This window comes from Gymnogyps californianus, chromosome 2 (genome assembly GCF_018139145.2).
Source record: "Gymnogyps californianus isolate 813 chromosome 2, ASM1813914v2, whole genome shotgun sequence".
NCBI classification, from domain to species: domain Eukaryota; kingdom Metazoa; phylum Chordata; class Aves; order Accipitriformes; family Cathartidae; genus Gymnogyps; species Gymnogyps californianus.
The window spans coordinates 120,782,342-120,804,629 of NC_059472.1; the positions used below are offsets into that span (position 1 = coordinate 120,782,342).

General features: G+C 39.7%; 1 protein-coding gene across 5 annotated transcripts in view; it reads left to right on the plus strand.

The window, feature by feature from the left end:
* The first annotated feature begins 3,265 nt into the window (after positions 1 to 3,265).
* The window catches only part of CAPN7 (calpain 7), a 34,158-nt gene continuing 15,135 nt past the window's right edge, over positions 3,266 to 22,288 (plus strand). For 3 of the 5 annotated variants that reach the window (XM_050891168.1, XM_050891171.1, XM_050891172.1), the window contains exons 1-11: positions 3,266 to 3,367; positions 7,636 to 7,744; positions 9,447 to 9,604; positions 11,829 to 11,896; positions 13,015 to 13,215; positions 14,740 to 14,826; positions 15,741 to 15,867; positions 16,630 to 16,715; positions 17,642 to 17,735; positions 19,346 to 19,492; positions 21,237 to 21,343. In XM_050891168.1, the coding sequence (XP_050747125.1) occupies positions 3,266 to 3,367; positions 7,636 to 7,744; positions 9,447 to 9,604; positions 11,829 to 11,896; positions 13,015 to 13,215; positions 14,740 to 14,826; positions 15,741 to 15,867; positions 16,630 to 16,715; positions 17,642 to 17,735; positions 19,346 to 19,492; positions 21,237 to 21,343 (1,286 nt within the window). The remainder of the gene's footprint in view (positions 3,368 to 7,635; positions 7,745 to 9,446; positions 9,605 to 11,828; positions 11,897 to 13,014; positions 13,216 to 14,739; positions 14,827 to 15,740; positions 15,868 to 16,629; positions 16,716 to 17,641; positions 17,736 to 19,345; positions 19,493 to 21,236; positions 21,344 to 22,288) is intronic. The other 2 variants (XM_050891169.1, XM_050891173.1) reach the window with 2 other exon arrangements.

Consider the following 22,288-nt stretch of genomic DNA (forward strand, 5'->3'; position numbering starts at 1 on the left):
GGGTTCAGATTCAAAAGCCTTCAATCAAGGAAAATTTCATTTTGTAGTGAAAAGAGTTTAATATAATCAATAGGTAAGGGTTCAGCCCTGAAAATACAATACTTAGGTACTCTATGTAACAATAAACTGGTGGTACTTAGCATAAAAATAGGTCAAGATCAGATAGTCTGTTTAAGAAAACATTTTATGCATTAGACAATACACACAAATTCCAATCATCTGTTAAAACAGATTTGCTCCGGAACAGCCCAACCAAAGCAGGCCCACAAATACAGATATAAGGAGTTGCTCCTACATAGCTGATAAAAATATAGGCAACATTTCTCTAAATTATTGCAGAATCCATTTAACAATTGCATATACAGGTTCAACAACTTATTGAAGAAACAGGTATTCATTTTCAATGATGTTCTGAAAAAACAGCAGTCATTGTTTAGTGAGCTATTTTACCTTCCTTAACTTCTTGTCACTTCGGTGCATGCCTCTAAGTCTAAAGTCTGCCCAGGTCTTTAAAATATTAACCATCACATGTCTAAAATAATTTTACCTGGTGCTTACTGTACTGAATCAAACTGGATAACACAAACCTACAATCTTCTAATGTAGAATAAAGAGATTATTCAACATACTTAACATGACTAAAATAATACAAATTATACGAAGGGGGAGTCCAATATAGTGATTAATTTTATTATTTATTTTACAGTAGTGACAACTTCTATCATAGCCTTGCTCTACTTGGAACTGTAAAAATAGAAGGAAATTACCTATAGTCTGACTAGACATAAAACAGTACAGTCCGCAGAAGCAATGAGATAACACTGTCCTGGCTAACCAATAGGCTCAGCATATGAACAGCATCTTGTGTAGAAGGTTTGAAAGCACCTTATGAGAGTGCTAGGGAAAGGATAGTCTCTTACGTCGCTCATAAGAGAGTAAGAATTTGGAAGGCAGTTCAATACAGGGGCACTTAAAGGTTCCCACACAGTGCCTTTCTTTAACAAGAAGATGGAGGAAAATTTAATCATCAGTAAAATATATGTGATGCCAGTTCTTAAAATGGCAATGGGGGAGGTCTCTATGGCACCTGAACACAGCAAATCCAACTTCTGTTTCTGAACAAAGTGCTTAACTACTGTAAAAACTCAGAAGTTATCTGGAAATGGCAGGAAATAAGGTGAAGAGGTATGCCAGTGATACAAATACTCTGGTTTGTGAAAGCCTGCTACAGAACGTTGCACAAGGATCTCATATCACTGTGTGTGTAATAAACAGCCTGTGAAATTAAATGCTGTTAAATCACAGGGGAGAAAACACCACATTAAGTACATAATGGTAGATGCTAAATTATTTGTCCTTTCTCAGGAAAGATGAGTCATTCTGGAGAGTCCTCAGTACTTCAGTCAATGCTCAGCAGTGGTTAAAAAGGCGAATACAGTGTTAGGAGTGATTATGTAAGAAACAGAATAAAACAGTACATCAGGATACAAAATTAATGATACTACTCTAATACTGCACACCATTCCGGTCACCCCATCTCAAAGAAAACATAGGGGAGATTGAAAAGAGCCTCAAGGATAAATCAAAGGTATTGAGAGGATTCTGTTCAAGCAGAGATTAAATGCATGAAGAAAGAAGTAACTGAAGAAAGAGCAAAGAAGAACACAAACTTATGGGCAGCCTAAAAGATGTGAGATGTGATCGTAATTTCTTACAAGCAGGGGAGAGGGGGCAAAAAATTAAACTGAGCAACGGGGGGGGTTGGTTTGGGTTTGTTTTTTTAAAAAAAGACCCCGCCCCCCAAAGACCCCGCCCCCCAAAGACCCGCCCCCCAAAGACCCCGCCCCCCAAAGACCCCGCCCCCCAAAGACCCCGCCCCCCCCCCCCCCCAAAGACCCCGCCCCCCAAAGACCCCGCCCCCAAAGACCCCGCCCCCCAAAGACCCCGCCCCCCCAAAGACCCGCCCCCCAAAGACCCCGCCCCCCAAAGACCCCGCCCCCCAAAGACCCCGCCCCCAAAGACCCCGCCCCCAAAGACCCGCCCCCCAAAGACCCCGCCCCCCAAATTACTTAATTTCAGAGACTCTGAAAGTATGAACATGTGGCTGAACTGGTTTTCACACTACCGTGCAATTCCTGAATTCACAGACACAACCCTTCTAGGGCACAGCCCTGAAGACACTGCTTCCAGAAGGGATACAGACCAAGGCTTCCCAGCCCAGGGCTCTCGGAGCAGCTCAGCCTTAGGAATTCATCCTGCAACACAAGCTGGGGGGAAGAGGAAAGCAGGTGCTATAATGCAAACAAGAAATAAAGCACTGGCAGCTGTCTCCCAATGAGGGCAGTTTTCTCCTACACTACTCCTAAGGAAGAAAAAAGTCCTGAACATCCTAGGTAAGAGATCTAAGTTACAAAACTGCCAACCTGAAGCACACCAGAAGTATTAAGATTTTTTTTTTTTAAAGATGGTCAGTACAATACACCTTTTCTTATTTGCTTTCTACTTTACACTTGTATGACAGACAGGTATACACTGAAAATGCTCTCTTCAAGGCTAGAAAAACTAGCCTCAAAAGCAAAACATTAACTACAAACAAGGACTAAGACACCCACCTCTACAGCTTAGGGCTTCGAAGAAGCTACTATTTCAAGCACCTCCATTAAAAAGTGAGGAAAGGGGAAAAAAAAAAAACCAAACACTCCGTTTTAAAATACAGTAGTAACACCCCTGGGCCTCCCCAACCCGCCCAACTGCACAGCTCACCCCTCCAGTGGCTCACAAGCGCGGGAGAGGCGGGCTGAGGGGCTCACGACCCTGCGCGCGCGCCCGCCCCTGAACTGCCACAGGCCGGCACGCGCCACCCCGCCTCGCTGCCCCCGCCCCGTCGCGCAGCGCGCCCGCCCGCCCGCCAAACCCGAGAACCCCGCTCTCCCACACGCGCCCGAGCATGCGCAATGCAACCCTCACGCCCGCCCGGCAGGAGGCTATCCTCTCGCACCTTAAAAAACCCCCGAGACAACCCTCTGGGCGCATGCGCACTCCGCCCCCGCGGCCCCGGGTGGGGCGCGGGCGGCCTCGGGTGCCGGGGCAGCCGCTGTCAGGGCAGGTGGGCGTGGCCAGGGGAGAAGGCGGTTGGGATGGGGGCGGGGCTGGCGGCTGTGGCGGGGTCAGGAAGGCGGGGGAAGCGGGCGCGGAGCCGGCGGCGGGGTGGGCTTGGAAGGGTGCTGCCGTCGCCGCCGGTGGCGGCAGCGGGAGGGAGCCGGCCATGGATGCCACCACGCTGGAGCTGGACGCGGTGAAGTTCGCGCAGCTGGCGGTGCAGCGGGACCAGAGCGGGCGCTACCAGGAAGCGGTCTTCTACTACAAGGTACGGAGGGGGCCGGCGGCAGTCGGTTCCCTCAGGGCGCCGGTGTCCCTTTCCCCCTCACCGTGAGCCGCCCGGAGGCCCTTGAACTGCCGGTAGGTTTGCGCTCCTTCCTTCGGCCTCCAGAGGGCCGGGGTAGGGAGGGGTGGCCCGCCGCGCCCCTGCGGCCCGGCCCGGCCCTGCCGGCGGGGAGAGGTGCGCTGGGTTAGCGCTGCCTCAGCCGTTCCCCTCCCTTGGCGGGTATGCCCTGGAGACGGGAGCGCGCTGCTTGGCTTCGGGAAGAGGTGGCGGTTCCAGCCGAGAAGAAAGCGGAAGGCCGGGCGTGCGCGTCGAAAGTTTGTCTGTCTGCGGAGGAGCGGTGTCCTTCAGGGCGGGTTGCGAAATGCGTTTTATTTTTAGGTGGGAACAAGTACTGCCCGTGCGCTGCCGTTTACTGACGGGCTTAGGGGTAGCGCTGCAGCTACGGTACCTGAAAAGTGGGTGCGGGCGCTTCTTCCAGCTGCTGGAGAAACAATCCCTTCGGGGCTTTTCGGGAAGCTTTGTCGTAACCTAGCTAAAAACGCCTCTGCCCCATTGGTTCTCCACTTTCATTCCTGGCCTCTCCCCTACCCCTGCCAGGCCTGAAAGACTGTTCAATTTTATGTTGGAGGTGTAAGCGCAGAGCGTTTTGGAGAACTGCAAGTGGGCATACTGCAGCTCTTGAGTGTGCAGCTGGAAACAACCTTGCTGTATAATCAGTCATCAAATAAGTAGAGAAGTATATGGTGAAATACAAGATGCTCAGCAGTAAGCTTGCTTCAGATCACAAGCTACCAGTGACATGTTTTTAACCACATGTGAATATTCTTTCTATTCAGGATCCGATTTTATTATTTCAATACAGCTTCAGGTTGGTGTAACCAAGGGTGTGATGAGGTAGATTCGGTGTCTTGCTCAATATCTATAGACTTACTACTGGTATTTAGTGGCTTCTGTGCAACTATTATGCATTTTTTACCTGTGTAAGTTGTCTCATTTTGTTGTATTTATGTTTTGCAAAGTTACATTGAAGTTCTATATCCCACTGGCTTTACTTCTCACCTGCGAGAAGGGATTTTTGAAGCCTATGTTTATCCTTGTTGCAGTAATTATTCCATATATTCCATTATCCTGCCAAAGTAATTCTCTTCCATTAACTTGCTAAGAGCTCTGTAGTTGGCCTTTTACTTCATGAGTACTAGGTGTCTTTGAAATGTATAAAAAGCATAGTGTTATTATCAAGGTGGCCTATGCATGTGAGTGTGAAAGGATAGGATGAGGAGTATCTTTTTTTTTTTTAACCTGGTTGTTAATGTGGGGTGAGCTAAGTTTATATATGTAAAGTATATATATGCAAAAGTTGTAGTTACCCATAATAACGATGATAAGATCTGTGCTTATTGGCAACAGTGTGTGTGCATGATCTGATAGCTATGCGCAGTACTACTTTATTACAGTACATTTCTCAGTATATCTGGAAGAAATTATCCGTCTTTTCCTGCAAATAATCGCTCTTGTACGCTTTTGTACAGTGTATGGAAAATCGTTTTCACTTGTTGCATATGGGTGATATTCTTGCTAAGAGCAAAAATGCATCCCTGGCAGTCTTGGTACACTTCAAGTTACTCATGACAAAGAGTGTAATCTAGACAATGTTTTCTGGTATGTAAAAGGTAGGCCACAGAGCAGCACAATTATGGACACTTACGTAATAGGAAAGCTTTGAATCACAACTGCAGCTAAGATTTTTGGTATTCAGACAGGTGACTCTTGACAGTCCAAGATTAGGTATTGACTCTTGTGTCAGATTATATGTGAAGGTGCGGGTGTTAAAACCTGTTGTGATCAGGAGGAGTGAGAGCAAACTCAGCAGATATTGTTAAAGTAGAATTCTTTATGTATGATTTAGCCTAGATAGTTTGGCTTTCTGGATGTTGCCTGAAGAGTCACTGTCTGTTAGATTAAACAAGAGGAGTTACAAAATATCATCTAGTATTTTGGGGGTACTTTATGCATTTTTTTGGACAGTGCAAATAAGCTCTGGCCCGTCACCAACTTTCTTATCAACTGCTCTAAGGAGTTCAGAGCCCACTGGTGCAATTACTAAGCATGTGGGAAAGCTTGGGTGCTGAACTGGATTCTGCAAGAACTTGACCTTAAGGATGAAGCATGGGAAATGCTACAGTTTGTTGCTGATAGACAACAAACAGACCTGTCCGAGTGGAGTTCCTATGGCTAGCAAGTGCTGTTTGCTTCCTGCTATCGTGTAACTGTGATAGATCCCTAGAGGAGGGCTGCATGTGAACCAGCTTAGGGTAACTTGCTAATGGTGCTCTGCAGAAATGTCAGAAATGTATTTGGGCACCTGATGACTTCAGCAATCTGCTGAAGATTGTTGCTAAGTTTGGCTGTTGACCAGCAGTTAGCAACTTGCAAACTGATGATCACTAGTTAGCTTAGTGTGACTGTGGCACACTACTCATGCCAAAGAACAGTAGTGGCATTGAAGAGATCATAAATACTAACTCTGAATTGGACGTCCATCTTGTCACTGGAAACAGTTGGCGTGCTGGCTCTGTAGGCAGTTGGTCAACTGCTTCAATCCTTTAGAGGCTTAATTTATAAAAGACTGTTTTCATTATGTTTACATCTTAAAACCAGGCAAAACAGTTGTGCTTGAAATCACAGAAGCAACATCAATTATGCATTGGTTTTGCAGAACTGGTTTGAAAGTCCACATTTGTTCTTTGCATCCTATGTAGACAACTTACCATTATGATACAGCACCTGTCTTGTCAATCTGTATTTGTGGTATGTCACAGACAAATATATACATCCTTTGAGCAGATATCTGTAGTCCACTTATTTCCCCCGCAAAAAATAGTTGTGTGCTAGACCTTCACAGTAGTTAGTTGCTACATATAAATGGAACAGTATTTGATTTACCTTTCTGTTGCTGTGGATATTTTATGTGATGTAATATGGTGATGGATGTTGACAGGGAGTATGTGGTACTTGGTTCTGTGATGCTTGTCAGTAAAAATGTATCCTGATAACAAATACAGACTGTATCAGGATCAGTTTTAAGCTTGGGCAAACTAGGCAGATGTGTATGGGAGCAAACTGCTAAGCTGGACAAAAATCATGGCCATAAAGCACACAAGAGACCCTCTGGCCATGGCTCTGTGCTTACCCTATGCAGAGCAGCCTCTCTGAGCACCATCTTTGTGGAGGAGCTCTCTAGTTACTGTTCTGCTTCCTACATACTCGACCTGCTACATGACTGCCTCCTCTCTTCTACTGCTGCTGGGAAGACGAGCACTGCTGCAAAAGTGTGGGGGTTTTTCCATGCCAATAATGAGGACAAAATAAGGTTTTTATCCTCATTTTTGTGAGTGACAAATTTCAGTTCTCCATATGGTTCTGAGACTGTGTCAGCTCTGACTGTTTATTACAACCCTGCCAAACCTTACATGTTTTTCATAAATTTAGTGAATGGTTAGACAGCTTATGCAACTGAAGGTGTTTTTTCTTAATAGATTTGTGCAGTATGGAAAAAGCCTTAATGCAGATAACGTACTGTGCTTCTGAGCTGGAGGCCTACACTCCCTCCTGGAAGTAGACTTTCATCAATATCCAGTGTTTTGTGTACATACAAACATTTAAAAAACAAAGTTTGAGGAGCTAGGAAACTTTAAATTTGTAGACTTTCCAGATTTGATAGTTTTATATGAGTAAGACTAAAAGAAAAGACTTTCTAAACCAAAATTCTATGCATTTGATTTTGAAAAGCTTTTACATTGGTTTACTTTCATTATTATCAGATTAAATGCAAATAACTTGTGAGTAGCTTTTTTTTTCCTAACCTTAAATGTGCAGCTTTAAAAATAAAAGGCAGTTTGTGGCTCGTGAGCTTTACTTACCTGATTTCAGTGCGTGCTTGAAAAATTTTACTTAAAATCTCCTAATTCCATGCATTACTATACAGACAGGCCTAAGATCGGGCCTTATAGAACCTCAAAAGGGTTTTTTGTAGTCCTATACCTTGTCCCATGTGTGAGAAATTGAACATGATCTCATTTATAACTTGCAACTTGTTCTTTCCAGCAGAATTTTCCTGCAGCCACTGAGTCTTTTTGCAAATGCAAGGGCTTGCTTTCATGCAATTCGTGGCTGCTGTAGGCCCTCTGTTTATGGAAGGTAGTTTTCTAGGCAGCAAACATTAACTTTGTCTCAAATTATTCTCCCTGCAGGAAGCTGCACAAGCCTTAATTTATGCTGGGATGGCAGGGTCCAACTTGGAAAATATTCAAGAAAAAATAAATGAGTACTTGGAGAGAGTTCAAGCTCTCCATTCAGCAGGTGGGTAAGGAGCTTTCTAATTAAACCTCTGCTTAAATTAATTGAGTGGAAAGCCTTTCGGTGCTGTGAAATATCTATCAATGATGTTTGCTCTGGTTTTCATTATTCTGATTTTCTTGTCCTTTGTGAAGGACCACAAATACAATGAGCACGTCAGTGCTTCGAATTCTGATATGTCAGAAATGAAGTGGAGACTTACTTCCTAAGGACTTGGGTGTGGGTATTCTTTCCTTTTAAATATTCATAGGGAACCACATCTGCAGAGCAAACCTGAGAAAGTAATTAAATATAGCAAAAAAATAAATGATCAGGAACAAATCAAAACTTGCATCTAAGCCTCAGCTTCATGATGGATTCGAAGCAAGTGGGTTCTTGTATTTATGTAGAATTATTAACTTTGAGAGCGCGAAAGAGCTCTTTGCTCTCATAAGGGTTTCCTTGTTTGATCCAGTTTCAGTCTTTGTGCTTATACCAAAATCTCAAATTTTTACACACCTGCAATTCTCAGTTAGAATCATAGAATCACTTGGCCAAGAAGGGACCTTGGGAGGTCTATAGACCAATCTCCCGCTCAAAGCAGGGGAGGCATTGATTTTTGGGCCAGGTTGCTCAGGTTCAGTCGGGTCCTGAAAACGCTTAAGGACAAAAATTCCCCAGTGCCTCTGGGCCAATGTTCCAGAGTGCAATTGTCTTTCTAGTGATTTTTTTTTTTTTTTTTAATATATCTAGTTGGATTCTCCCCTGTTTCAATTCATAGCCACTGGCTCTCATTCCCTTTCTTTGCACAGCAGTGAAGAGCCTGAATCCATTTTCTTGATAACCTCACAGTTACTCGTGGGTTGCTATTAGGTCCCCGCAAAGCCGTCTCTCCTCCTGGCTAGACAAGCCATGCTCCCTCAGCTTCTTCTCAAAAGGTGAAGTCCTCCAGTCCCAACCATCATTAGGGACCCGAGATTGGATGTGGTATTCCAGATACAGCCTACTGAGTGCCGAGTAGAGGGTGGTAATTGCTTCCCCCATCTCCTGGCTATGCTCCTGCTGACACAGCCCAGGGTGCTGTTAGCCTTCATTGCTGCCAGGGGTCTGCTGGCTTGGGCTTACCCAGCTGTCCCCCAGGACCCCAGGCCGTTCTCCGCAGAGCTGTACCCCGCAGGGTGTTAGTCTGTCCCAGACACAGGGCAGAGCATTTGTCCTGGTGAAATTTCATGAGGTTCCTGTCAGCCCATTACTTTAGCTTGTCTGTGTCCCTTTGAATAGCAGCTGTGTCCTTGAGTGAATCAGTTTGGTGGGGTCTGCAGCCTTGATGAAGGTGCACTCCATCTTCTCCTTCAGGTCATTAAGGTCTTAAATGAGATAGACACCTAAGGAACTTGTATATTACCATAGGTGATGTGTTTTCACAAATGATGCAGTATTTTACACAGTTAAGCATCCTTGTCCTTAATGTAGTATGAAAGAGATTTTATTTACATTATTTGACGTGTGAAATATCCTGAGAGTGTATCTCTGCTTTGAGGCGGGTGGTGGTGGTGTTTTCTTGTCCTTGCAAAGATGTTTTTAGCAAAGTTTAGAAAGATTTGGTTTCCAGCCAAGAAATAGATATTACCCATCTGATTAGAACTGCTAGTGTTTCAGTACCATGTTAAGGATGTTTTTACATGTCTGCTGCTGTAGAAAGCTAAATACTTTCTTTTTCATTTAGTTCAGTCACAGAACACAGACCCTCTGAAGTCAAAACAACAGTTGGACTTGGAGCGTGCTCACTTCCTAGTTACACAGGCTTTTGATGAAGATGATAAAGGCAATGCAGAAGAAGCTATAGAGTTGTACACAGAAGCGGTGGAACTCTGTTTGAAAACAGTATGTTAAGCTACAGGTTAACTTGGTGGAATTATGTGATGGTAAGAAATTCTTCCACTTACACAAGTGACTGACCCTTAAAGGCTGGCTTAAAAATGGAGTACCTGTATTTCTAAAAACTATTTTTTAATCTTTTTTTTCACTGTTTTTTTAGTGTTTCTTCCAGTCTTTATGTTATGTTGCTATTCAACACTGTAAGTTTATGAGGACTTGTGATTTATGTGTTTTTCCTGAACTGGATTATACTAAAAACTAGAAATATTCTGGAACTTTTTTCATGTTAATTTTTGCCCTGGAGCAAATGCAACACTAAAACAGAAATTAAAAACAGTTAAAACTGAAGGTGACTTGCTAATGTTTCAGCTATATTACTTTCTGACTACATTAAAGGAAGTAATTTAAGGGAAATTTTTGTGTGTAACGCTTGCTGAAAACATAACGGTCTACTGATGCCACAACTAGTAAAAATACTACTTGATTACTCAAGGCTCAACATTAAAGCTGTTATGAGTGAAATCAGTTCACGCTGAAATTAATGGTAAGGATGAATTGGCCATTACATAAATGATGGACAATATAATTACAGGTACTGCTTTTTTCCCTTAAGTCCAGTTGCCTTAACTAACTCATTACAGGAAGAGCTCACCATCATAATGTAACTCCACCAAGTCTGTTTTTCTTTTTCCCTTCTTTTCCCTTTTTATAATGTAAATATATGTGGGTTGTTGGGAGGGGAATGTTACTTTTGCTACATGCTAGAGTAAAATCTTTTCTCTGAATTCTGTAAACTGGTTTTATGTAGGCTAAAAAACCCTGGTGATACAGTGTAACCAGGTCAAGAATTAGTAGAACTGCTCTAGTTTTTCCACTTGAGCTGTTGGAGCAGAACATTTTCAGTCTATTACATAAAATTTACTGCGGCAGCATACTGTTTTTCCTCTTCTGTGTTCCTCCTTCTGTTGTGTCAGTGCATGCAAATATCACTTACATATATTGAAGTTAGTCTGAAATTATCTCATTGACAACTGCTTTTATCGGGTATTTCATTAGGTACAGATACTGCTGAAGTTTCTTTTAATCTTGACTAGCATATTATTTTGTTGAGACGACTGTAGGCTTTGTCCCTTGGGGTGATCAAAAAGTACCTTCTTCTTCCCAGGATGAAAGAAGATTGAAGGAACTCTGCTATCTTGAAGCTTTACTTCTGTCTTTCTCCTCAGTAAATTCAGGTGGAGAGATTTGTTTCTTCCTTACCCTTGAAGTACTCAGAGAGCAGCCATTCCTCCTCTTCTATGGCTGACTCCTAGATGAGTGTGCTGGTGTTCCATCTCCACTGCTTACCTTCATACATCTTTCAAAGTCTTTTCCAACCAGGAACTCCAGAGTGTAATTTATTTGCAAATGAAAATAGTTGCTTATAGAGGGTGTTTCTAGTTTTGTTTCTTGGGGTGAAAGTAGCTTGCCTTTTGTTTCCTCAGTTGACCTAGCTGACCTGAGAGAATTGGTCAAGGTACAAAGCTAGAACCTGAAACCTGCTTGTGGGTGTCACAGGAGAAGCCACACCTCATGTTGTGCCTCTTGCAGATTGTTAAGCTGCAGTAGCCATGCTTCATCTGTAAGGAAAACAAAAGTGTGAACTGTCACAGCTGACCTCCCAACTAGGAACAGAAGTTAGCACTCTTGATACCTGTTTTGGTGCCCTGTCATAGATTATTTTATGCCTTAGATGTGCAAGAACAAGATTTTTAACTTGCAAACAGTCTTGTTTGTTTGTATTTTATGAAAGTAAACATTCAAAATTTTTGTTTCCTAAGTTACCATGATTATTTTTGATTCATTTGGGGAAAAGAATTGGAACACATTTAAACTCAGTAGTATAAGTACCATTTGTTTTTGTCTTCTTTCTGCCCATAGTGTTTTAATATGGTTAATTCTTCTCACCAATTTTTTGTGTATACAGTGTTTCCCATGCTGAAGAATTTTAAATATCACTTCTGTTCTATGAACATTCACTAGAACAGCAAAATTATATTCGCTTACTTAGTATGCTTTTTATGCTGAGATTTAAAAAAAAAAACCCATATTTGCTCATTTCAAAAGAGAATTGGAAAAAACAGCTAGTTACTGTTTGCTGTAATCTGTAAGTGTGGAATTTGACAAACTGAGCTTATAAAACCTGCAGGTTTTTTGGATGTGTAGCTTTTTCTTTTATTTTGCACTTAAGGCTACTGAAACTTCAGAAGCAGGCCTTCAGTCAAAACTGAAACAGCTGGCTCGACAAGCACTGGATAGGTGAGTATGGCCAATGTTAGTAAACATACTTGATGTCAGGGATAAGTGCACTTTCTGAGTTGGATTCTCAGTCTAGCGTGTCTGTTCTGTACTGCAAAGAGTATGGCTTCTCAGTAGACCTAGCTCCTGTAGAGTTCTCCTTGGAGATAGCTGCCAGCTGCTGTACCGCTGAATATAGCAGCTGTTGTGCCAACCTTCTGGGAATCTTGGGACACGCAGAATTAGGAAAGGATTGTGTATTTGTTAGTACCAATGCACTACTTCAGACTTCAGAGATATAAATCAGAGTACTCTACTACAATTTTTGGCTTTTATAAAAATGCTGAATTCAGGCCAGCATGAAGTCAGGGTGTCAGCGTCCCATCATAAGGAAGACAGCTTGGAAACTGGGAAACACTTATCTTGACGGTAGCAATCTAATTGTATGGGTAGATCTAGTGGAGTCGAATCTATATCTCACACAAGTTACATAAGTGTAAGTTCAATGTAACTCTTTTTAAATCAGCTGTATGATGGCGAATAACGGACTATATTGGGCTAAGTTTCAGTATAAGCTGGTTTTCAGCACTTCTCTGTCTGTGTTCAAAAAAACCCCCATATTTTGCATATGTGTGACTATCTAGCAGCTTAATGCAACAACAACAAAATATGGCTCCTGAATACACAGTCTTCAAGCAGTTGAAATGTTGGGTTGTGAAAATGCTAGTGAGTTTTTACTGCTATTGTAGCTGCTAGACAAATTAAATCCTGAAGATATGAGAGGATGCAAATCAGTTTTCTCTCTCTGTGTTTCAGTGGTCTTGTTCTGAGGTTCCAGATAATGAACACTTACACAAATTCTCCTATTAGCATAATTTAAAGGCAACAAAAATCTAACCAGTTCTGCCAAAAGTAGCTTATATATGAATTGGAAATATTTTAATTGATTCTAGAACAGGAAAATAAAGAAGTACTGGCATCAGAAATCAATTTTTCTTAGGAAAAGTGGTATTGGTCAACTTGGGCACTTGTTCATTCAGTTTAACATATGTGGGAACGTGAACCAAGCAAATAAATAGTTGAACCATAACTATATTTTTATCATTGTTGTAAACAAAATGCATTTTTATTTGCTTTAGAGCAGAGGCACTGAAGGAGTCTGTGTCAAAGTCATCTCAGAAGGAGAAGTCCACTGCAGCTAAACCAAATCAGCCAGTGAGAACATTCTTTCCATTGGGACCTGATTTTTCTTTGAATGATAAACCGCAGACAATCAGAGCAGTACAAGCTAGTGAATCTCAAGGTCAGAGGTACACTGCAGAGGAGATTGAAGTACTCAGGTAAGTTGAAGACAAGTTTTTCCAAAATGTTATCATTTGTGCCCACATCCTTTGTGCATCTTACAAAGGAGATTGAAACAGCTGAAGCAAGAGGTGTATAAACGGGGTTGGAAAACCACCTCTTACAAACCCTATTGCTGGTATTACCTACACATTAATAAATTCTTGTATTCTCTACAGTACTATAATTAGCGGCTTTTATTCACAGAGCATAGTTTCTAGTTTGTATTTAGAAGACAATTTCTTGTAACTGACTGCCAGGATTATTTTTCATAGCCTTATTTTTGTATGTTATATGTAACCTACCTGACAGTTCATGAAAGATCTGGCTCTGAGAAGCCAAGATACAAAGATGTTTTTATAGATTATACAACTACTACTTCACTGGAAATTGAGGAAGAACAGTATTTTGTAGGACTGTGACTTCTGTGACATCCAGTTCCTTTTGCTTTGATTTTTATTGTAGGTGGAATAAGCTACAAATAATCCATAAAACCTTTAGCCTAAATTGTGAATTTTGAAAATTATCAAATATATCTTAAAAAAAATAAATGCATTGTCTGATAGGTGTTTCAACCTTCCTCCTCCTCCCCATGCAATAAAAAAGATTGTGACAGAGGTGATGCTCAATACTGTCTAGGATTTGATCATAAAACATTTAGTCTGCCTGTTGACTTTAGGGAACTTAAATGGACTGAGGATATGGTCATGAAGACAGAAATGTACGTGTGTTGGAAAAGTTGCAGAGCATTAAGAATTGCATTATTAAAATTTCACTTTTTTTCCTTTGTAGTCCCTGTGCAGTGACTGTTTCTGGTTTTGTGGATGGTTTAGGTGGTTTGGGGGGGATTTTTTCGGGCTTTTTTTGTTGTTGTTTCAGTCTTGCAAGAGAACTTCAAGTTGTTTCACATCTTTAATCATCATTTGATTTAAAAATATTTTGCATTCCTTTTTCAGTTAACTCCTTGTTTGAAACTTAAATTACATTCACATTTAAATGATTCTCATTTTTTTTAGAAAGTGTTCTGTGCGCTTTAGTCAAAAATGTCCTAATAAACTTGTGCAGTATTTTTGTTATTGTTTTTTGACAAACATTCCAAAATACTGCCCCAATTAGATGAAATCTAAGTGTTGCTAATTGTTAATTGCTGTCAACTTATCCTAAGACTCTCTTTAATGAGAGGCTTAAGTGACTTGAGAAATTGTATTTAGTCAGATGTAGTTTTAAGTGTGACTTCTAGAACTATGAAGAGGTTTGTGGCTGATAATTTCTGTCCTGGCATGGTGACTCGTCCGCAGGTATGTACTTGCAGGATTAGTGACTGAGCCATCAAGTACTGCACATTTCAAAGCCAAATAAATACAGTGGTTGTTTCATTTTCAAGAGGTAGTCATCTTGTTTTCAGAAGCACCGTGTCTTGTTAGTTTTTAAAAACTGATTTTGTTGTTACCTTCTGGAACTTAGTCTTTGAAAGATGATAGATAGGTTTGTAACTGCATTTTTTTTTTTCTTATGACTCGCAGGAAGACTTCAAAAATTAATGGCATTGAATATGTACCTTTCATGAGTGTTGATCTAAGGGAACGTTTTGCCTTCCCTATGCCATTTTCGTAAGTGTGATTCAATTACTGAACTTTACTTTTGTTTTTATTTCTAAAGCTTTCCCATGTTTGGTATTTCTGTGTTTTCTTTTTCAGAGTTTAAAATTATTTAAGTAGACTTTTAAGCATAATTCAGGCAGAGATATTTAAATACTACCACTTCCTTCTTCCAGTCTGATCTTAAAACTTTAATGTAAGCTGATCCTGCTCTGCAGTTGTGTCTTCAGGCCTATAAGGACAACATTATATTTGGCTTTTTGGAATATTGGGCTGGCCTGGCAGCTTGGGTCCATTTCCTGATTCTGCTGCATGCTAACGAGTTTAGCTCCCTCTGCCTCTGTTACCTGCAAAATGAAGGTGATAGCTGTTTCCTCTGTAAAGGACTATTCCGAGGAAGAGTGATATGTAACTGCTAGATGTTCATTCATGAGCAATAATAGTATGTTAAGATTACATAGCCATAATAGACAAAGACACTTGGGGTTGGTTGGTTGTTGGGTTTTTTTCAATTTTCCGCTAGAGGCTTGTCAATCAGACAAGCCTCGATATTTTCAGAATTAAAGAAACTTTTTATTATTAGTTCGTCATATCGAAATAAAGTGACGAATTTGAGTTTCTGCTGGTGTAGATGGCTTTTTGGAATTCCCTTCTCCTGTTCAGTCGTAGATGAAGGAAGCTCTTGGGTTTTATTTCATGTTTTTAATATTTTTGCTTTTTTCCCCTAAAAATCACAAGCTTAGCAGTAGTGTTCTTTGAAATTGTTTTACAGCTCTGTATACAAAGCTGTGTAATTGTTCTGCACGTATTTTGCACCATCTATCGGACATATGTAAGACTGGACATACCATGAAAAGCTTTTCTAAACTGCTATTGATTTATTTCTACTCTTGATTTATTTCTGCTTTTTTCTCTCTTAAATCTAGTGATAAATGTGGGAAGTTACCATTATCCCCCAAACAGAAAGCAATGTTTGCCAAGTGGGTGCGACCAGATGACATAACAAATAACCCTACGATGATTTATACTGTATCAAGTTTCAGCATAAAGCAGGTAAATTGTTCCTAAAGAGAAATGCATGCAGCTAGCAGTTTGTTGCAGGGGACCTTCTTGTTCAAAAAGGAATCCCCAAATGTGAGAGTGCTTTCCTTAGTTCTCATGATATTAAATAAATAAGTAAATAAATAGTATCACTTCAAATTCCGTGCATTTTCTAGCCATGAGAATAACAGGTGTGTTAGCAGTGGAAGTGAAAATCCGAATTTGAATTCCAGCTGAAAATCCTGTTTTCCAGAAGTAGTGGTAAGGTTAGTATGAAAAAAGGCAAGGTGTACTCTGCAGCAAATTATTCACTTAATTTTCTGCATGGAAAAAATAATGAGCAAGATTTTTAAATTTTTATTTGACAGGAAGCAGAGTGGCCCATTGAGAATAGTGGAAACATCTTGATTAGTGTTAAGTTGCAGATGGCCCAAGCTATTCTGAAATCAGCAATAGATTATGCCATTGGATATGGTTTATATTACACAGTGTGTTTTGGGGAGGAGGCAGTAAGTGTGAGTGAATGCTGAGGTATCTGCACCTGCCTCTGATTGTCACTAATAATCCTAACTCTGGTTTGCTCTGTAGGGGCCTCATGTTGAGCAAGCATATGTTTCCTGCCTTTTTAGTAGTAACTTTGCTTCACTTGCTTCAAATCTTTCCCTTTTGAAGGGAATTACTAGCTGATGATTTTCCTTCCCTCCACACACCCCATTTGTCTTTCAGTATCTAAGTTATTAGTAAATGTCCTCACTGGTTTTCTTTTCTTTATAGACAATAGTGTCAGATTGTTCTTTCGTGGCATCACTAGCTATCAGTGCAGCATATGAAAGAAGATATAACAAAAAATTGATCACAAGGTAAGTAGCTGTTGCTTTTTACGATCTCTTCAGACTTAATACTGCCAAACTTTTGCAGTATATTCTATGACAGTTGGACACAGTAAAAACTAGCATTTGTTTCACCTTCATCTCCCTGGCACTCATGTGGCTTCAGCACTTCTGAGAGGGAAGCCAGGTTTATATAGATATGTATACAGACACTGGATTCTAACTTCAGATGTGTGTTGAGGAGTAATAAATAGTTTGGAAGGTTTTCTTTGGTTTTTAATAGAAATTTTACTTATAATGCTTTATAGGTTTATTTTCCTACTTTGCTGTGCCAACTGCTGTGCAACAGGTGGTCCATCTTGCATCTCATTTTCGAATTAATGTTAACAACACTATCTCAGTTCCACTTGACTGGTGCCCTGTGATAAATTTGGCATGGGTTTGGCAGACTCTGCCAGGAGCCCGTTGCCAGACCAGCGTGTGAACGTTCTTCCTGGATTTTTTTGTTTTAACCTATACTCGTTAGAACTGAACTTGTATTCTTTTCAAGAGCAGCGAGTTCTGCAGTGTCTTCTCCTTCTTCAAATGTTTCACTTGTCATTCAGGCAAATACTGTGTTTATACTACAGATATGTAAATACCATTTGTTTAATAGTAAGATAAATTTGTTTGCCTTGCTTCTGTTGGAGAAACAATTAGATTACTTATGTTCTTTTTGTTACTATATTAAGCAGAGAACTGCAGCGAGAGCAAGGCCTGAAAAATAAAACCTATTTAAACATCATTGTATGTTTTACTAAATTTGAGTTGCTCTTTCATTAAAAATTCCATATTTATGTTCAGTGTAAATTCCAGAAACAGACTATGTTAATCCCACTTTTATTGTTATCAGTGTCTGTACAGCCAAGTCATTTATGTCACAATTTCCTCTTTTTTTTTTTTTTTTTTTTAAACAGTATAATTTACCCTCAGAATAAGAAAGGAGAACCAGAATATAATCCATGTGGCAAATACATGGTGAAGCTTCATATCAATGGTGTACCTAGAAAGGTAAATGGTTTTGGCGAGTCTTAATACTGTTACTGTTTAAGTCATATATTTTAAAGGCTTGATCTGCTTCACTGTGAAGCTATGCTTGCATAGCAAAAACTTTAGACACATTTTGTTGGAAAGTGGTTTTTAATTGTTAAACTTTTTGAGATTCATTTTGATTGTGAACTATGTAACAGAATGTAGGTATTTCTTCTACAGACATTCATGAAAATAGCCTTACTCACATTAAATTAATTAAAAAATCCTTATATTGCTTACAAGAATTATGAAAACCATACAGGAACAAAATTATGTATCCCATATTTATGAATAGGGTGTGCAAGTAATCCACTTTTCCACTCCATCTTGGAAAGGAAGTTACAGAACTAAAAAGTACAGAGGGGGACATCCAGGAAGAGTATAAACATGGAATGACCATAGAGGAATAACTCAAATGACCACAGATTTTTTGTAAGGAGAGGAGATGCCTGAAGATACATGACAGAACTTCGTAAACTCACAAATGGCTTCATTTTCTTTTCAGTGCAATAAATAAGGGCATAAAATAATGTATTTCTTCTTATAATACTTAACTGTAGCACTGATTATTGCAGATCATAGTGACTGATGAATGTTTATGGGAGTTCAAAAGTTGAGTGGTCATATTCATGGGGCGGGGGAGTAAGGAGAAAGTCCTCAAAGGATATTAATTGCTAAGATATAACCTCTGGGTCAGGAAGTCCTTGAGTTGCAAAATTCCGGAATCTGAATGTTTCAGGGAAGTAGCGTTTATGTGCTTGCCTTGCTCTTAATACACTTTCCAAAATATCTCCTAATGGCTGCCTTTTGTTAGGATGAATGGCCATTTGCTCTTCTATGAAAAGGATTATTCATTCCTGCGAGGTAGGATTTGACCAGAAAATGTACTGTGTTGGTAGCCTGTATCGGTAACGGACTAATGCCAACGTGAAACTGAAACATCTGTTCTGGGAAACTGTTTCAGACCACTACAAATACTGCAGTAACAATCTGTAATAATACTGAATATATTCTACCTAATTTAAAGAAGAGATGTTAATACTTTCACAACTGCTGCTTTGGGTTGTTTTTCTTTTCCAGAGAGAAGAAATTTAAATCTGGAACTAGAGACTATGAAAGTGATGTGACACATAGTTTGTTTCCTTATAGATAAATAACTGTTTATTTTTCTGCTGGCTACCAAGCACAGTCCATTCTCTGTTTCCTAATTAGGTGAGGAATATTGTTAGGCTTTTCTTTACTTTTTATGCTGGTAATTACACTGAACTTTTCTGTGGCTACCTTTTACAATAGATAGTAGACACTTTACAAGAGCATACCATCATCATCCCAATTTTACATAGAGGAAAGCGAGGCAGGTGATCACAGGTCACCCAGTGGACCAGTGCAAGTAAGAGCTGGCAATAGAATTTCTTGTTCACTTGGGCAAACCACTGCAGGATTGATAGAGGTCTCCACATCTGAGACCGATGGTCAGATCTGGCTGTCTGAGAAGCTGTGTATTAATGAGAGTTTGGTTTTATTTTTTAAATACTTCCGAAATACTTTATTAGCTTGATGATGATTTTTCATTTGTTTATTTCACACAGGTAATCATAGATGACCAGTTACCTGTTGATCATAGTGGGGAACTTCTCTGCTCTTATTCTAACAATAAGAATGAATTATGGGTGTCGCTAATAGAAAAGGCTTACATGAAGGTCATGGGAGGATATGATTTTCCTGGATCAAATTCTGTAAGTACTAGATTATTTCTGTGAGTACTACAGATAATTTCTGTAAAAACTAGATTATTTTGCCTAAGAGGCAAAAATTCCACTTAGATAATCTTGGGTCAAATAACTTCCCTTCTAGTGAAATAAATTAATTGCTTGGGGAGGCAAGTATTGGGTTTGACATTTTCTTACTTTTTTTTCTATTTCTTTCTTTCACAAATATGCTTAGCTGTACTTGATGAGATTTATTCCATCAAAATAGAATGAGCAAGACATCTTGATGGGAAGAGTTAATCTTAGTTCTCTGACTGCAGGATTGGCACTTATAGTTGGGCAGTGTATGTGCTTATATAGAGTCTAGATGAATGTGTTGGGTAAAGTCATAAATTTTTTGCCCATATCAGTACTGCTGATTTTGGTTTCTAACTCGTTCAATAAATAGGACAGTTCTCCCTCATTAGATAGGGGAGTCAGCTGGGAAAGGAACAGGCTAGTCATTTAGTACGTGTGTATAGAGGGAGCAAGTACTTTGATCTGTGAAAGTTTATCAGATTGTTCCACTCATTTACATAAATATGTAATGGGTTCCTATAATGTGGTTACTAAAGAACCAGTCATCGTACTGCAGCTAGGCTGACATGAAAATTATTCTTTTAAAGAGGGCCAGTTTACTGAAATGAGGAGGCCGCATAATCTTCATCCGTTACTTAGGAAGCATTTCTGATTTTAATTTAAAATTCTTTAAAATTTTAACAGTATATTTTTGATTTCATGGTGCTGTTCACATTCTAATTGGTGTCTTGAGAATCGTGTTCTTGGAGGGTATACTAGGTAATCATCACCTTTTGAAAAATTATTATGGAGACAAATGTGGCTTTGTATAAGGGGAAATGTAGCATACGTTTTTATGTATGTTTATGTCAGTGTTGGGCTGCTTTGTTTTGGAGGACAGAAGCTGGTAAGAATAGCTGTGTTTTATTCCCGTTGTTGTCCTCTAACTTGCTATCTGGAAAAACAGCTTGACTTGTGACATTTAATCTCTACCCTTCCCGCCCCCTCTGCTTTCGACTGTATTATAGCTTCCTTGTATAATCAGGGTTACTTACTGGCTGTGTTGTACTTGTAATTCCTCAAGTTCCCACCCACCAGTGCTGGTTATTGACACTTCAAGCATTTATAGTCTCTGCTTTTGCTTTGAGGAGTACAAAGCAAAAGAAAAGGGAATAAGCAATATTTCAAGGAGATGAAATGGGGAGATTAAAGCGTCTTTTTATGGAAGTACATGTCAGTGTCAGCTTTACCAAAAAGAATAAAAAACCCAAACCCTGAGCCTTGGAAGTAAAACTTAAATTATTTAAAATGCATGTATAATAGCAAGGTTCCAAATAGTGCTTCTGAGACTGTGCTTTAAAAGTCTGTGAATCAACGAAATAAATAGAACACATCATAGAGTTGAGCACCATTGATCATTCTCTTATGCTTCCATTGCTCTGAAATTCCAGTTTGTTTCATCGGTTCACTTCCCAGCTTTTTTTTTGTTTTTTTTAGAGGCTGGTTGGAAATGTTGTCCTAAACTAATCAAATAAGTTTTTGTTTGGTGTGTTTTTTTAATGTGGTCTTAATCGTGAGGCTTTTATGTGTAGAGCTATATTGTAACTTGTGTATACTTGATTTCTTTCAAGGCGCTTTTATAATTTGTGTACAGACATTATATGCTTATAGATGGATTATCTATTCTGATTTCTTTTGACTGCTTGCATTTCAGAATATTGATCTCCATGCACTGACTGGTTGGATACCTGAAAGAATTGCTATGCACTCTGACAATCAAGCTTTCAATAAAGATAGTACTTTCAGAATGCTTTATCAGAGGTAGAAGTTTGTTCTTTCCTAAGTAATTAAAATACTTGCTGTGTAGTAGCTGCGTTACCACTGTAGAAGCAGTACAGTCACCACAGATCCTTCGATAGCATTTTGGTACTATTACAAATTGTGCTTTATAAAACTTCCATATGCTTTCTGGAAGAAGAAAAACTGAGATATTGGTGGCTTTGATAGAACAGAAGAGTAAAATATTGTGGTATTTTGTTTGAGGTGATTTTTCTTCTTTACGTATGAAGAAAAAAAAAATAGTAGCCCATTTCTTGATGAAGAAAATAGAATATAGAGTCAAAAAAGAGCAGCTTGGAACAATATCCAAGTTAAAAGTGTTTAAAAAGTAGAAGGAAATGTGTTCTGTGTTCCCACACAGTTCCTCAGAACTTTGGCATTGATCTGCTGTCCTTAGCAAGCAGATATAATATAGTATTTCTAACCATATCACAAGATCTTGGTTATTATGCCCCATTAGTAAATCTCCTGGAGGAGCGGCAAAAGTCTATCAAAACTGCAGTACTGATCTTCAGACCTACCATAACAATTCTACTTATGGTGAAAGATGTAGCTGTAATTTATAAATGTCAGCTAGGAAGTACTTTGATTTCTTTCAAAACCGTTTTGTGCCACCAGTTTCTTAAGCATTTCAATGCAGTAGAAGGGGGATATTCTGTTGCCTGAAACATCTGCATTCATGATAAAAGAGCATGACTCTTTCTACAGTGTTTTTTCAGTTGGTTAGGAGCTCTCAGATGATTGTCAACAACTTTTCAGGTATTCCGGCGTTGCAGTTTGGAGGTGTGACTGCAATTAGGATGGGATCTAGCCATTATAGCATCACTGTTTTCACCTGTGCTAGACAGAAAATGTGTCGATCCATAGTCCAGTGACCCTGTAAACTCTCTAGGGATGCTGAGCATGTAGTTGCATTTTAGCATGGGC